At 41.1% G+C, this 16,442-nt stretch overlaps 1 protein-coding gene across 13 annotated transcripts in view; it reads right to left on the bottom strand.

Moving 5' to 3' along the window:
* Window positions 1–16,442, bottom strand: part of LDB3 (LIM domain binding 3) — a 127,303-nt gene that overhangs the window by 78,537 nt on the left and 32,324 nt on the right. For all 13 annotated transcript variants that reach the window (XM_040607182.1, XM_040607175.1, XM_040607169.1 and 10 more), the window contains exon 3: window positions 9,015–9,166. In XM_040607182.1, the coding sequence (XP_040463116.1) occupies window positions 9,015–9,166 (152 nt within the window). The remainder of the gene's footprint in view (window positions 1–9,014; window positions 9,167–16,442) is intronic.

The following is a 16,442-nucleotide window of genomic DNA, read 5'->3' as shown; positions in this document are numbered from 1 at the left end:
AATAGAAGTGGTACTTTCAGCACAGTGTGGGCAAAACCACAGTACCTCAAACACTCAGAAATATATAAACAGGTATTGATTATAAATAGGAAACCACTCTTGCCACCTCAATAAAAAATTGGTTAAACGCAGAATTTGGCTTGCCTTGCTACAGAGAATGGTGTTACAGAATCAAAAGTGAGAGGCTGAAATACAATCAAAATCATCAGATAGGCATCAAAGCTTAATGGTATATAACCTTCAGATATAGTGCCTCACTTGAAATTGCCAAGTTCAGCATAGCTATTTATTATTAATGATTTCATTATTATACTGATTGTTTATAATTACTGAGAGATGTTAAAAAGCAATCTAAGGAAAATGTTCAAATAATAAAATAATTTGTTAGTTTGAGAAGAACAGAAAATAAATTTGGGTTATGGAAGGATCTAATAGTGTAGAGCAAAGAATTAGCTATTATTAGTAAAGAGCAGAAGAGGCACCGAATAAAGATTCAGTGCTTATACGTAGCCTACTGTACCCCTGGTCTTGAGCTGTGACTGAACTCTGCCAGGAAACATAATAAATAACAATTTTGAAGCATCAAGTATCAAATATTCATATAAGTTCTTCAGCTGAAAAATATCTGAAGGGAACCATAGTGATTTTCCCTGTTCAATTTTCACCTGCCGTGCAAATAGTGCACCTGAGACTTAGACTGCCCCAATTCAAGCATCAGCAGGCTCCACGGCAGTCCTGCGACTCCTGGCTTCTTAACAGCTTCCTTAAGGGTGAAAGTCACTCAAGTACGGATTTCAGAGCAGCACTGGAGACTGCTGTAGAGCATCACCCTAAAGAGCCAGCTCCAGAATCAGGGAACCACAGCTGAAATTCAGAGATATGATGATTCACAAAAGAATAATAGAAAGCTTTGTAACTGCCTTCTGTTCATACAGGCGACTTCAAGTATCGTCCAAATCCGAACAGATTTCTAATACTATGCAGATTAAGTCTGTTTTTCCCCTTGCCACTCACCAATTTCTAAAAGCAAAAGTTTAACTCAGGATACTTTGAGCATCCTGACCACAAAATACTTTCTTTAGTTTCCTGAAGCTGTTAAGGAAACATATTTACTTAGCTGATTTTCCTGCAATTCCTCTTACTTGGGATATGGACCTTCCAGCGTGCCACATGGTTTTTAAAGCATCATATATGGGACAGAAAAATTAGTGAACACGGATAATTAGATCTTAACAACAGTCCACCTCATTTAGGCCTTCAGTTTTTCTGTTTCCTAGCTAAAACACTTCAATGAGCTTTCCATTAATGCCTGTAACTGAGAGACTTTGACTGGAAAGGTAACTTAAGTCTGCTAAGTCAAGAAAATTAGCCAGGACTTGGAAAAAGATTTTGTTTCTTTTTGAAGTCCTCAAGTACTGTTTGAAGTTGTCATTACAGTAATGCAGAAACACCACGGGGCCAGCCTGTAGCCAGTGCTCAGTATTGCCATGCTGCAACAGACATCAGCCAGGGAGAGGAGCACAGACACGAAGAGCTGGCCACCCCCTGAAGATGCCTGAAAGCCAGGCAAAACAGACCTTGGGGTACTTCTGCTCTTGCTGTAAGAAACAATGGAGCCACCAATGATTAAGGTTTTGTCAAAAAAAGAATGAGGTCTGACAGCTTTTCTAGTGGCTGGTGGGCAAGAAACACCCCAGTAAAAAGGATCCAAAGGAAACTATGAATCTTACATACACAACGCATTGCAAGACTGATCTAGTGAAGCCTCAGTATTTTATCTGATTGAATGATTCCTCATTCCTCTTCTAAAAAATACTATATCACCCATTCCAATTAGCTTCCAGTATGTAATTTACATTGTGACAGGATCATGCTTAAGCTAATCAATAAGAAAAAGTCCCAGCCCAAATACACTGTGACCTTCCTGTCTACCGTAACATTTTGGGTAACGTATACACTTGCTCATTGCAGCACGCAACCAGGAACTGTTCATCAGAATGAGTGCAACTGTCATGTATTTAGTAAGTTGTGTCAGCCCGTTGACTTTGGCGAGATGTGCCCGTGATACCTATCTTGACCTTTCCATGGTGGGTGCGAAGTAAGGTGTGAAAGGATTCACATGGAGATTATCTGTAGCTTATCCAGAGAATATTTCTCAGACAAACAAAATGATGATTTTTAACCTCTAAGCTGGTATTCGGGGGAAAGAAAAGTGATGTGTGCTCTGAGAACAGTTCTAATCCCTAAGCAGAATCTTGTTGTAATGAAAACTTCACTGCCCTTTAAAGCCTTGGCCTATATCCACAGTTTCCAGGTTCTTTCCTAAAACTAACAAGAACACTTTATGCAGTGAGTGTAAACTGCAGTCCACTCAAACTGCTCATGTAAGGAATATATTTACGTTTATTGCAGTGACCGACACTGATATTTTATTTCATTTTCCACGGAAAAAGCTGCTCATTCATTTTAATAGCATTAAACATTTCTACTTAAAGACAGAAACTCACAACCCTGTCCAAATGCTGGCCTCACATCTATTAACAAATCACAGAATGGTCAAGGCTGGACGAGACCTCTGGAGATCACGCAGTCCAAGCCCCTGCTAAAGCAGGTTCTCCTAGAGCAGGCTGCACAGAATCACATGCAATCCTACTGGCCTCTCATACCTGCATACAGAGACAACCGGGCATGCAAGGGGATTCACCTCTGTTTCACAAGGAGTGAGGGAGGACCACCTCCCTCGGCTCACAAGTAGCTTCCTCAGTCCACCAGGAGGATATGTCTTTTATACTGCTTTGAGAACAGAGCATCATTATCAGTTTAGGGAGGAAATCTTGGCTATTGGAGGCAGGGGGCTCTCAAAAGTTCTAGAGTCACATGTCTAGGCAAAATAAACTACATGGTACCATGTCACATACACCATTAGTGTTCCTCTCCTTTTTCTACTAATCTGCTTAAAATTTTGAATTTACACACTCTGTGATTCAGTAAAGCATGTAAGCAGCTGTTTGACTACTCTGTTCTTACCTTTCTAAAGGTGACTACTCTGTTCTTATCTTTCTAAAGGTAAACTTTGCAATACCTCTCCTGAGTACAGGTACATACAGTTACCTACTGACAAAGGTGCTCACTGAGTGAACCGTGGGAAGCTCCAACACTGACTGTCCACATGGTCACAGATCTTAGTACTTGGCCCAGTCTAGATCATAATTACACCAGTGAACACCACATGGAATATCTAACATTGCACCAGCTCTGAATTTATTTCTTTCTGATATTTAGCCAGTATTTTCTTAATTTAACCTTTAAATCCTGCTGAGAATCATGTTGGCATATTTAAACATAATTTCTGTAGAACTCAAGGGAACAGATTAAAGGACAGAGCTTTGTTTTTAAATTTTTCTTTTAAGATTCTTATTTGATCTTTTTGAAGTGTCATCTAATTTCCAGCTATATTTCTATGGCAACATGAGCATATTTGTACTTGAAAACAGAGAAGTCCATCATTTCTAGTGAAACATTATCAAATGCAAACAGCACATCTTTGTCAACACTTAAGGCTGAGTTGTTAAATGCTGCGTTCTGATAGAGGGTGGGTATTCCCATCCTTAATCCAGTCTGACACACTCACAAACATCTTGCTTCTGCACCCAGTAATTTAGAGATCCTTGCTGAAGTCTTGATGTCCCAGGTGGGACTCGTGAGTGTAAAAGCGTTGCTGCAGCCTCATCCAAGGAACAGTCATTTGCTACTGAGCATTCATTTTCCATAGCTTTAAGACTGCAGTCAAAGGCAGGAATAACCAGGGAAAACTTAGTCACTCCAAGAATGGATTTCAGGAGATATATTCACAGTGCTGAGCATGAACACTAGCAAATTATCACTAGCATTAGTATTCCTTAAAAAAAAATTCATATTCACATAGGCTCAGATTCTACCTCTAGTATGTAAGCAGTCGCCAAATGAAAACATCATTAGTCAGATGAATGTAATGGAATCATTCAAAGAAGGGGGCGGGAATCCCAAATCCATATTTTCATTTTAGGTTTGTTTTTAGAAATCATCTCTACAGTGCTTTTAAGAAATATTTCTACAGAATAGTCTGACTACCACAATTTCAGACCATGCTTTCATCAATATTGTTTGTATCTTAAACTGGGATAGATATCCTCTTCTAATTTTTCTGAGCATTAAATGCAGCCTAAATCTGGTTCCGATTTAAAACACGCCCGTCAGCAGACCTAAAACATGCACAGAATTGGTTACTATTCACAGTTTCAGACAAAAGAAAGCAGTTTACAATAACCACTGAATTCCCCTTGCTTGCAGTTTGCTGTCACCACATGCTTTATTTATAGTAGGCCTGAAATAAATACTGCAGGATCAGCCATCTTTTGGTGCTGCACAAAAAAGAAAAGCTATTAAATATTTACCATAAGTCTCTCGTAGCTTTGCCTCTGACACTTTTTCCCTTTCACTAGAGAAAAGGATTATTTAGTTCATGATTTTTCAGCACAAGACAGTCAGTTATGACTGACTGGAAGTGAATGGCAGCATCACCCCGCTGGCGCTGGCGGGGGGCACACGGGGTGTCCCCAGGGCTCAGCGCTGGGGCCGGCCATGGTTCATGTCGCCATGGACCATCGGGGCGAGGGACCGAGCGCTGCCCCAGCCAGTGTGCGGGTGGCACCAGCTGGGGGTGTCGATGTGCTGGGGGGCGGGGGGCTCCGCAGGGGGGGCTGGGCAGGCCGGGCCGAAGGGGCGAGGCCGCTCATACGAGGTTCCCCAGGGCTCAGCGCCGGGCCCCGCGCCGGGGTCACCCCAGCCCCGGGCAGCTGTGGGCCTGGGGCAGAGCGGCTGGGAAGGGCCCGGCGGGGAAGGGCCTGGGGGGGCTGGCTGGCGGCCGGCTGGGCAGGAGCCCCCCGCGTGCCCAGGTGGCCCAGGAGGCCAGCGGCACCGGGCTGGTGCCCGAAACAGCGTGGCCAGCAGGCCCGGGGCAGGGACCGTCCCCCTGCGCTCGGCACCGGCGAGGCCGCCCCTGGAACGCTGTGTCCAGCTGTGGCCCCGCACGGCCAGAGGGACGCAGAGGGGCTGGAGCGTGTCCAGAGCCGGGCAGGGGCTGGGGGGGCTCAGCCTGGAGAGGAGGGGGCTCAGAGGAGACCTTAGATCAGGCTGCCCAGGGAAATGGTGGACTCGCCATCCCTGGAGGTATTTGAAAAGCTGTGTAGATGTGGCGCTTGGGGACATGGTTTAGTGGTGGGCTCGGCAGCGCTGGGTTATGGTTGGACCTGATGATCCCAAAGGTCTTTTCCAACCCAAACTATTCTATGATCGTTGGCATGCAGTGGGAGGCGGGTGTTGTGTCAACACACAACACAAAGTCTGCATCTCCCCTGCTCCTCTCCAGCAGCACAGGGTGACACCAAGGCAGGAGTCTTAGAGTGTCACAGGAATGTTTGTGCCAGCAGAATGAGGCGCACTCATATTACAGCACTTTCCAGAACTAAGCCAGTACATTTGGTGAATCCTTTCCAAGGAGGCTGATCAGATTCCTCGAGTTAAGATCAAATGAATGTTGTGGATGCTCCAGTAAAACATGTTGACAAATAATACTGCACTCTCATGCATTCCATTTACTGTGAATTTAAAAAGAAAGCCATTTTTATGAAATAAAAATAGATTTTGCATACGTTTCATTTTTCACCTGCGAACTGAATGCTGTAGGACAATAAGTTTATGGCCTATTATCTATCTGTGGGACAGCCAGGCAGCCAAAAATGAACTTTGACTGGCCCAGAACTAAAACGCATAGGGGCAGCTGTGTAGCTCAAGTAACTGACCAGAAACTGATACTGAAAAATGATTAAGAACTAAACTCCAGGAGGTCACAAAAAGATTAGAAGCAAAGCAATGTCTTTTTCCACCACAACCCCAGTCATTATAGAGTATGATCACAGCCTTCCATAGCATGGTCCCGCAGAACTAGCACCGACCCCGCTCAGTACATCTGGAGTAATGTAGGTTTCTAAGGAACAAGCTCCACCTATGAAGTATCTAATGTTTTAAAACATTAGCCTGCACACTATCATGCCTCTTGGCGTTCTACTGGCTAATAGTGCACAGCGCAAAGAAATTTCTTTCCTTCTCCCCTCACTGCTGCTCTCTTTTTCTTCAGCAGAAGCAAATTCACTTCCTAGATACATTTCTTCTTCTAAACTGAAGGAAACAGAGCTGGTCTGGAGAGTCCCATACCTTTCCACACAACTAGATCACAGGTCTTTCTCTGGGAATGGTCCGTGAGTATTTCAACTCCCTGCCATTTGCCTGTGTGCATCCTTTAATTTCCCAAAAGCAGCACAGGGAGGCATGCTGTGCGCTCCGGAGAGCTAGGCAACCAGACACTGAAAATAAGCAGTCAGAGAATGCAGCGTTTCACTCAAGCCAGTAACAAGACAAGTTCTGGCTGCCCAATCAAACCTCTGGCATAGCTGGCAGGCCCTCCATCTTCATTTTGTGGTTTCATGTGAAAAAACAGCATAGGTGAGGTCATAAGACCAAATTTAACAGGGAGTTTAGGGAAGGAAGCTGTCAGAAGAAAACTTGACATCCACAAATTCCTGAACCCATAATGGGATATCTACATGACTAAAACATGGAGAATTCCACTCAGGCCAGCACTACACACCAAGCACTCATTGAAGAGCTATGTTAGCGTACCCTGAACAGTGCAGATTGATGGTACTTGGAGAGAAACTAAGTTTATATAGCCAGAGAAGTGCAGACTTCTCGTTGCTCAGGTAGGCAAGTACAAATGGGCATTCTTAATGCTTCCCTTCTGCTATGTTTGATGTCTTGCAATCTGATGTCCTGCACAAGTGCTGACACCATGTTCAGCTTGTCTTGACAGCCAAATAAAAAAATAACCAGTTCCCCACCCTGAAAAAAACCTACCCCATAGGGAACTTAAGCGTGATAATAAAAGTGAGTAGCAGCAAACACTGTCTGAACTGTCAGGTTATAAACAATGCTCATGAAACCTTCATGGCCAGGATCGATAAAAGGAAAGGCCATCGCTCTTGAGAGCCAAGAGCCATTAGAAAAATGAAAAGCTTTCTGTCTCTGAGAGTTTATGTCTAGATTTCACATTCCACTGCTTCTTCCATGGACTTATAAAGTAAACAAGCAAGTTCACTTCTACTTCCGCTACTGCAACAGTGAAACCAAGGCACAGATTGTGTAGTAAGGCATTCCATGACCTTGAAATTTACACTGCAGAGCCATGTGACCACTCCACATAAATGTCTAAGACCATAAAAATTTAGGGGTTAAGTTTTCCCATCACAACAGTCTATTTCCTAATGTACATATATTCCTTTTCCATTTGAAAGGATTTCCAATGTTGCCAAACTTTTATACCAATTAGATAACTGAGTGTACCCATCTCTACGATCTTTATGGAAACTAGCTTTGTTTTTCCATAGCAGTAGGATACTCCACTCCAGTTTCATTGCTGCAGGCTGTGTCTAAAAATGTAAAAATTATCTCTTAGCACAGTAATTTTCCTGGTAACCAAGTCCTAGGAGATTTAGGATTAGGCTCCTGGTGTCTTTATTTTTGGCTGAAAATCTTGCCTAAGAACACTAGAGGCACACATGTACATCACAGGAGGTGGCAGAAATTATTCCATGCATCTCCCTTGCATTCACTGAAACAGTTAGACAACAACCTTTGAGACAAATGTCAAATATTTTTCTTCGAGAAAATCTGGAACATCTGAAAATCTGAAGAGCTTTAATTTAAAATTTTTCCAGGAAATATATGTTATAAATTTCCAGGAAATATACGTCTACGCAGTGTTCACAGAAGCTAACAAATATGTTGCATTTTTTTTAGCATCTTTCTACTTTGTGTACTTACTTTACACATTATCTAGAACACCCACTTAAAGACAAACTTGAGACTTACAAAGCCATATGGGAAATTCAGCCACACATTTTGCTTTAGAGCACCCTGCTCCATCTTGGAAACCTCAGCTAAAGCTCTTTTTCCCTTAGGTATTAGTCTGTTCCTGATACTGCTTAGCTCTACTGCACATCCATGTATGGGATTTTCTGGTATATTCGCAGATATTGCACTTCCACATTACAACTTACTTTCTGTACCAGTCTTTGCCTAGCCCATGTAAAAACTATCTTCTCCACAATGCCATGAAAAGAGCAGTTACTTTGCTTAATATAATTATGGAGCTTTAAATATTAATGCAACTATTATAGATAATGTCCATGCAGTTATCTGACTTGAGAACAAGTTTCCTTGGAAGCAACATTAACCAGGAAAAGTTAAAAAACCTGTTATGTGAAGAGATTCTGCCTTCTCAATGGCACGACAGCTTTTATCACATCTCTACAAGAAAGTCTGCCCTCTCCATGTTCCACTGACTTCCATTCCTGCACTCAGGCTACACCTTTCTTATTCTGTCAGATGCAGAGAGGCCACTTTCAAGCTCACAGGCACCAGACCATTAACACAAATTCTCAGCCTGCTGTGATTATTCACCCTTCTTTTCTTATTCGTTTTCTTATTCAATTCTTACTCAAAAGAAGACAAGTTCTTCTCGTGCATTTATAACGCTTGTTACCATAGTCTTTTCTATAACTGTTGTTCATAAATTAACCAGACAAAACTGTGTGTTGTCCACATGGGAATAAGCAACAGAAACATCACTGTTGGAGTTATTTTTTCAATAGGAGCTTGAACGGGTATGGGACTACACCTGTATTCAATAGGCTAAATTCAACACAGATACACCCAACATAGCAACCATACTGACTTGTATAAGAATACATGCTGATTTCGACAAGAATCAGAGCAGATTTTGGCTTTCTATCTCATATCTGTGCCATGAACACTTCAAATAAATCTAAGAGACAGAGATAAAACACTTATATCCCTTAGCCACAAGTTTCATAGGACACCCTTGGGAATGCAAAGACTTTTAACTTATATCAACATACTTCTGAAGAGTGAGGCTCAAGTTGTGGCTGGCTGACTTGATCTTGTTCTGGGCCTCTAAGTGGGTCATGCTGTCAGTGTTGACTCCATCAATGGCTACCACAAGGTCCCCTTGGTTCATCTGTGACTGCGCTGCCTTGCTGCCAGGGGTAATCTGTGTGGGAAAATAAAAAAAAGTCATATCAGGATCAGTCATTCTGTGTACAAAGCACTTATAGAGAACTTGCCCAGAATTATAATGAGGAACAGATACAGCAATAAATACAGTAATAGATACAACACTAGCTGTATCTATTATTGTATGGGTGGAACAACAAAATGTATGGAAATTAAACAAACTGAAGGTTAATTTGCATTTCTGCAAAGGTCCAGGACAACATCTACTTGTTATTACTACAATTTTGAGAGGTTAAGCTCAATGTAGTTGTTCTTTTACCAATATTATCTCCTCCTCAAGGGGATAATTATCACTATTTATATTGGAGTAGCATATAGGGATATTACTCAGAAGTGGAAAGCTAATGAACCACTATCTATGGTTTTATTGTATTTTTCCTCATAAAAGCCATTTTTTCCCAAATTCATTCATTATATTGAATGGACAGAAAACGAATGTGTGTGAGGGGCCTTACACATGCTTTGCTTCTTTTACAGTGAGCTTTATAGAAAATCATTCTACTTAACCTTACTCACATACAACTACAGCTCCCTTACCAAATCAGATCACTACATACCCGAAATGACCTCAACCACCTGTTAGACCTGATGCTCCAAAGACAGATACTTTTAGAAATAAGAAGGCACAGTGTTTCAACTACAAACCCAACTACTGAGGCAACAGTTCATAAATTCTGCTCGTTCCCTGTGGCATCACATTTTGTTAGCTCCAGATGCCTTGTGGACTGCATCTTCTCTGATAGGATGGTATCCTGACCTCAGTTTTACACAGCCCTCTCAGCTTGCATCTGGATTACATTGATACAGTACAGCTGCTTATGAAACTTGCCTCCATTGAGGTGCTCCAACTAGAACAGAAAAGCCTTCGCATACCATCAGGCAGGCAAATTTTAGTGAGCACATCAGAGTTCTCATCTGCTTTCAGCAGTCGGTACTTAAAAGATATGGACATAAGCTATAGGTCTTTGCTCTTATTTTTAGCTGTCCACTTCCTTACCTTCCTCACTTCTAAGAAAACCCAAGGATAATCTAAAATACTACAACAAAGGTTGCAGTCAGGCTCTGTTCCTTCAGCACAGTGAACACAAAAGAAAAATGTGTCTGGTTATAAGCCAAAATTTCCCTGTGAATTCAGCCAGGCTTAAATGGTGAAGCTGAATTCCCAAGGAAACCAAAACACAAATCCAAACATCAAACACTTTTTCTCATCACGTGTGAAGTGAAATTCCTTAACCTGCCTTCCCTAATATGACCTCAACACACTTAAAAATATGTACATACTCAAAAAAATTCTTCCAAAGCAATTCCCTAGTCTGCTTGTTTGTACTCTTCCACCGGCAAAGACAAAGAAGAAAAAAAGGAAAAAAAACCCCACCAAACCCTTTCTTAACATCCTATTAAAAGTGCTCAGTATTGAGGCTGGCAGTCTAATTGACAGTATAGTCTGACAAATGGGCGTTGTCAATTTCCTAGAACACAAGCTATAGTATCAAAGTGCTAGAACACAGCACCCTGCATACTCTTGACACTACAAAAATAGAGATGACTTTGGAATTAGGCACTGTAAAAAACATCCCAGAATTGATCTGACTGCAAGAGACAGCTTTCTATACCTTTTCATTAGAGATAAAAGCTAGAAGAGCACTCTCTGTGTTTTCTGAGTGAAGATACAAAGTTCTTATGCAAAGTAAGCTGGCTGATAATAACAGCGCCATTCCCTTATGTATTTTTCTGGTGTTGAGGAATTGAGGGGTGGCGGAAATACTTTGTAGTAGTTTCAGTGACATGGAGTTTTATTCTGCAGTTTAATACATTCATACTGCAAAGATTCGTACTGCAAACAGTTCTCCTAACCTGTTATACAAACATTGGCTTCTACGCATATTGCGAAATGTGCATTGTGAGAAATTAACAGAATCCAGAAGCCTACAAAGAATACAGATTATTTGCATAGACACATGTACCTAAATAGTTACTGAAAGGCCCTTCCCTGCTCAGTTCCCCAAATCTGCAATAAAAGAGGAGGTCAGGAAAAGGCAAAACGTGAACAGATAAATCAGTATGACTTGAATTCATCAAGCAGGACACTTCAGTCTTTCTTAGTTTATCTTTTTCCTCCATTACATAAACCGTTTGCCAGTCAGGTAGACATCAAGGCTTGAGCCTACTTGATAATGATTTTTTTAATAAATAATCTTCACACATCACTTTTCTAAGACACCACTTTTTACCTCCTCATTAAACATTCAAGTTCTTGCCACAAAATGTTAACTGTGTGATGCTGACAGTTCTAAATGCTGGGAACTCCCCCTTTTTCTCATAAAGAACAGACTAGTTTTTGAACATCAACCCAGTTACTGAAAGTCAAATGTTTGCCCTAATTTGGGAATTCTTACTTAACACATAGATCTCTCCTTCCACTCCCCAGTGATGCTTCAAACAAAACAGGCCCAGAGAAGCTCAGCTTCCACAGAAAGGATAAAGAAGTCTAAAACTGAGACTATTTTAATATAGCTGTAACATACTGACTTCCCTCCCAGCTTCTCTGATTTCTGCTTTTTGCAGCCCCAAATTTACATGTGATATCTCAAAATAAAGATAGCGCAGTTAACTACAACTGTCTGAGAATTAGAGTCAAATTTAGAGGGAGGTGATGGTTATGACTAGTGACCTGATTTCACTCACTCCAGTGGGATATTTTTCTCCTAACACTTTTAGAAGAGACTGCCTAAGAAAAATATATATTTGTCAGAAGAATCTATCAAAAAAAAAAAAAAAAAAACCAAACAAAAAAATTCCTGGGTAACTTCAAATTTGTCATTTATATGAATTTCTAACTATGGCCATTTTAACTCCCTTTCTGAGTCAAATTGCTGCAGGAGAACCACACTGTGAAAGATAAGAAAAAAGTCTGAATCATGGCTTACCAGCCAACGTTCCTTTATTTGAAAAGTAAATTAAAGGGGTTTGTGGGCATCTCTTCAGCTAAGTGTAACAATAACAAAATATGGGCTGGATTCCTTCATGCAGCTCTACCTTTCCAATTCCCGTTCCAGGGGCCAGCGCTCCGCTGATGTCACTTCACCTCTAAAGATCAGCTTATCCTAGCTTCATGGACAGTAAGACTCACAAATAGAAAAGATTAATCTCGTTCATTGCATCTGTAATTCAGAACCATACTAAGCATCAGGAAAGAATTCTTTCCCCAGTCCTCCTACTGGCTAAAAGCATACAATATAGATTATTTGGTTCTGTACAGCTTTATATAGAAAGCATTATTAAAGTCTGGATGTATAAAATATTCACATCAAAGTACAACATTATACCTATTTTAGTTAGAAGCTAACAAGCTTCTCTGTGAGACTTTCAAGCGAACCCACAGCATGCATTTACAGCAGACATTGAAAACAGCCAGTAATTGTTGGGGACAAAATACCAGCATACAGATGGAGATACAGGGCAGCCAGATCTGAAGTGTCAAGGCACAGTCAAGACTATCTTGTTCCCATTTTTGAAGATCCAGCAGAAAGGAATGGAATGCAAAGTGTTTATTGTACTTTCCTTTGGGAATTCATTTCTGATCTACTAAAAATTTACTAAATACAATCACAGAGAAGATCTCACCGTATTTTTGTGAAATCTTTTTTCTATTAATCTATTTTTTTTATTTCATCTATTTTTTTATTTAAAAAGGGGGTTTATTCTTTTTTTCAATTAAGGGTGAATGTTAGTTAACTCTTGGAATTAGACTGCTAATCCAGATCTGTCTACATAGTAAGTTCTAGTTTGCCCTCATCTCAGCCTCTCCTGTTTACAGAAGTAACAAAATTAGAGGAATATAGTACTGTCGAGGCCAAATATGTATTTTTTGATTTAACCACCAATGGTTTTTTTTCTTAAAAGATCTCTGGGAAAGACCTAGACAGAACTGTTTCAGAAAACCTCCGTAATGGTCCTAACTCACTTGGTCTGGATTACAACATAACTTTCAGATTCTAGGTATTGCAAATGCCTTTATTTATGGCTACAGTGAGATGTTCACCAGAGATTCAAGCTATAGCTATTTCTGTCAATTGATTCACACAATCCAAGACAGGGTACCACTGACATATCTAATTTTGATAGTAGTTCTTTAGCATCTCAAGCCCAAGCACAGACTTCATCTTGAAAAGCCAAGCATATTTCACCTCTCTCAGGAAAGCAGAGGAACACGTGCTGCTTCAGAGATGTGAGTTTTCAGCCCTCACAATTTTCCTACAGGGCAGACATCTGACTTCCAATATCCCCAGCTTAAAGCAAGTGGGCAGGCTGGAAGTATCACATGTTGCTTTCAGTGCACTACAGAGAATTCTTACTACGCTCTGTTGTGAGCAGATCTGTGTACTGGGTGAATATATAGTACAACAGTGACAGCTGTGCTCTAAAAAATAAGTCTGCACCGGGTTCCAAGTAAATACTATTTAGCAGGAGCTCTGGGAGGCAGCGTACAAAGTGCAGCTGCTACACCACCTTGAGACCAGCACGTGTTTCCATCCAAGCCCCCTCAGCTACACTCCAAAGGGGGAAGAGAGAGGGACCAGGCAGCATTTGAGTGCTTGAGTGTTAAAATACTAATGAGAATGCTTGCATAAACAGACGGATGGACACAGCTTTCCTGCCCCAATGAGCTCCTAATTTACAAGGCAGGCAAAAATACATGGGGGGGGACCTACACAACTGAGAAGGTGTTAGTATGGTAGCCTGCAGCATTGGCCAGGGCCCCTTGTTTTTCCAGGACTCGAGCTATGCCTGACCCCAACCCCAAAATCAACAAGTTAAACTTTCCACTTTTCATTTAAGAATCAAGTATTCACTAGCACTAGAAATATACTAAAGCACTTGGAAAGAACACCCTCTCCTCTTCAGGATCTCTGGAATAGAAGAAAATGGCAACAGAGAATGTTGCTTTCCATAGTCAGAAAGGCTAGAAACCAGAGACAGGACATAAGCTGTCAGCTACCAGAGGCTATAATACACTTTTACAAGAAAAGGCAGACAGATCCTTGGATCACTAGAAAGTATGTTTCCTTCGTGGCGAAAACGGCATTTAAATCTCCTGTTACATTTTGGCAAGTGGGGTTTTGTATAGATGCTTTGTACTAACTTTCACCAGCTTTCCAGTGCCTGGGAGGGGCAGTGAAATTTCCCTGTTTTACATAGAGGAGCATGACCTACTGAAAGGAGGAGAGACATGCCTTGGAATCTCACTGCAGAACAGTTACACCAAACTGGCAAATACCCACATGAATCTAAGTAGTTATCTCTGGACTAGAGACTTCAGTTCCTCTCCCATTGTGAGCAAGTTAATTGAGGAAATTTATATTATTGTTTCCTAAATGAGTCACTTTCCATCCCTGTCCCCACAACAAATGTGTAACAGCTCCAAAGGGAAAATCATGGGTTTTCTTAGAAAATAGAAGACAATTCTGCACAAGAAAAAAACAGCAAAGGAATAAAACCCACTGGGATAAGTGATCAGGCAGAAATTCACCATTTCAGTTGACACATTGCCAGAAGGCATAAAACAGGAACAAAGAAAGAAACAGCCTAGCTAACCTACACCACAGAGCAAACACCCTGCCCTCTTTGATGGTGGCTTTTATACCTCTCAGTGTCAGATGGGGGAGCTGAGCAAGACCAATTACATATAAAACCAGACAACTATAGAAAACTGGAAATGAAAGTCCTTGCACATGACTATCCAAACCTAAAGAAAATTCCCTCTTTGCAGCTGCCATTTTCCTGAAGAATATGTCTCATTGTTTTCAGTTTACTACCAGGCTTTTCTTTTTTTTTTTTTTTTGCTTTCTGATTTTTTGTTTTAAATGAGGCAACAGAACCTGCCTTATAAGAACACTGGTGGCATTTGCAAAATATGCCACTGACACCTTGAAGAGCTTCCATTTATATTAAACAGAGCTGAGCTGGCAAGCTGCAGAGACACTCTGAAGTGGCCTCTCAGGCTATGCTTCATCTGTAGTTAGGAAGGGAGATTACAATACACGTGAGAACACCCAAAATAGCTTTAGTCTACCTCTCTTGGGTACCAGGAGCCACGACACCACAGCAGCACAGGGATTTTGTGGGATTGCCTGTCAAGCACGCACAATTCAGGACACTGTGTGCTGAGATCTGCACTGCAAGAGCAGAAGGACTATTAGCACTTGCGTTATCTGATTTACCTCAATCTCAGGTATGCCAGACCACATTAGAATGATACCACCACAGTTAACACCAGAAACTTTCCTTTTACTTAATATTCTTACAAGGCTGCTGTTCACACACAATATATAGGCTTTCCAAGGAAGGAGACAGACAGCTGGCCCTTCTTGCCAAGCTAAATAACCCAGGTGATGGAAGTAAACCAAATGTAAAAGACTTCCAGCTGGGAAATGAAAGAAAGCATATAGGCAATGCTTAGGGGATTGCCCTAGGTAAGGCTTTGGGGGATTTTCGGAAAGTAAGTGTAAATGCTCCTGCCCATGGTTAGAAGGAAAGTCATTCTGTTTCCTGCCTCAACTCCACCTTATCTGATGGAAAAAACTGTCTTTTTTTTTTTTTTTTAAATGGAAATATTTTGGAGTTTGCAGCTTAGCCCATTAGAAGCATGTGTCCTCTATGTACACCAACTATACAGATGACAGTAAAAATGTGTATGTGTGTTTTCAATAGGATGTGTTGGCATAGCTAGAAGACTGCAGCTCTGCAAATCTTATATGGTATGATTAATAGTAATCTTCCTTCCCCCAGTCTTCATCTAAATATAGCAGTTAGATCTATTCAGTCCATTCTCAGTTAGCATCAGCCAAGATAAGAGTGTGCTATCTAACTTGCACAAATAAGACGGAAGCAGAGAGATGAGTCATATAATAAGTGTTGATTGTTTCGTTACGACAGTTTTTAAGGAGCAAGTGAGTAAGTTTTTCTTTGGTATCAAAAAGTTTAACAACTTTATACAAATCAAACCTGAGAATATAACCGAGGTACTGATCCTTAGTATTGTGGCAGCCCTGTGTGTGTGAGCAGTTCAGTCGGCTTCCACAGAACTCCCTGCCAGTTACACTCGGCTTCTAAGTGCTTGCAGGATCAGAACTGCCAAGTTTCATCAAACATTCCCCTTCCTCTTCCCTACTTCTCTTTTTCAAATTTTAACTCACTGTAAGGCATATTTCTTTGTGTTTCAAGTAGACAGATCCCAGTTATCAATATGGCCT

Source organism: Falco naumanni, chromosome 9 (assembly GCF_017639655.2).
Source record: "Falco naumanni isolate bFalNau1 chromosome 9, bFalNau1.pat, whole genome shotgun sequence".
Classification (NCBI taxonomy): domain Eukaryota; kingdom Metazoa; phylum Chordata; class Aves; order Falconiformes; family Falconidae; genus Falco; species Falco naumanni.
The sequence above is the reverse complement of the archived record's forward strand: the minus strand, read 5'-3'. Positions and strand labels throughout refer to the sequence as shown.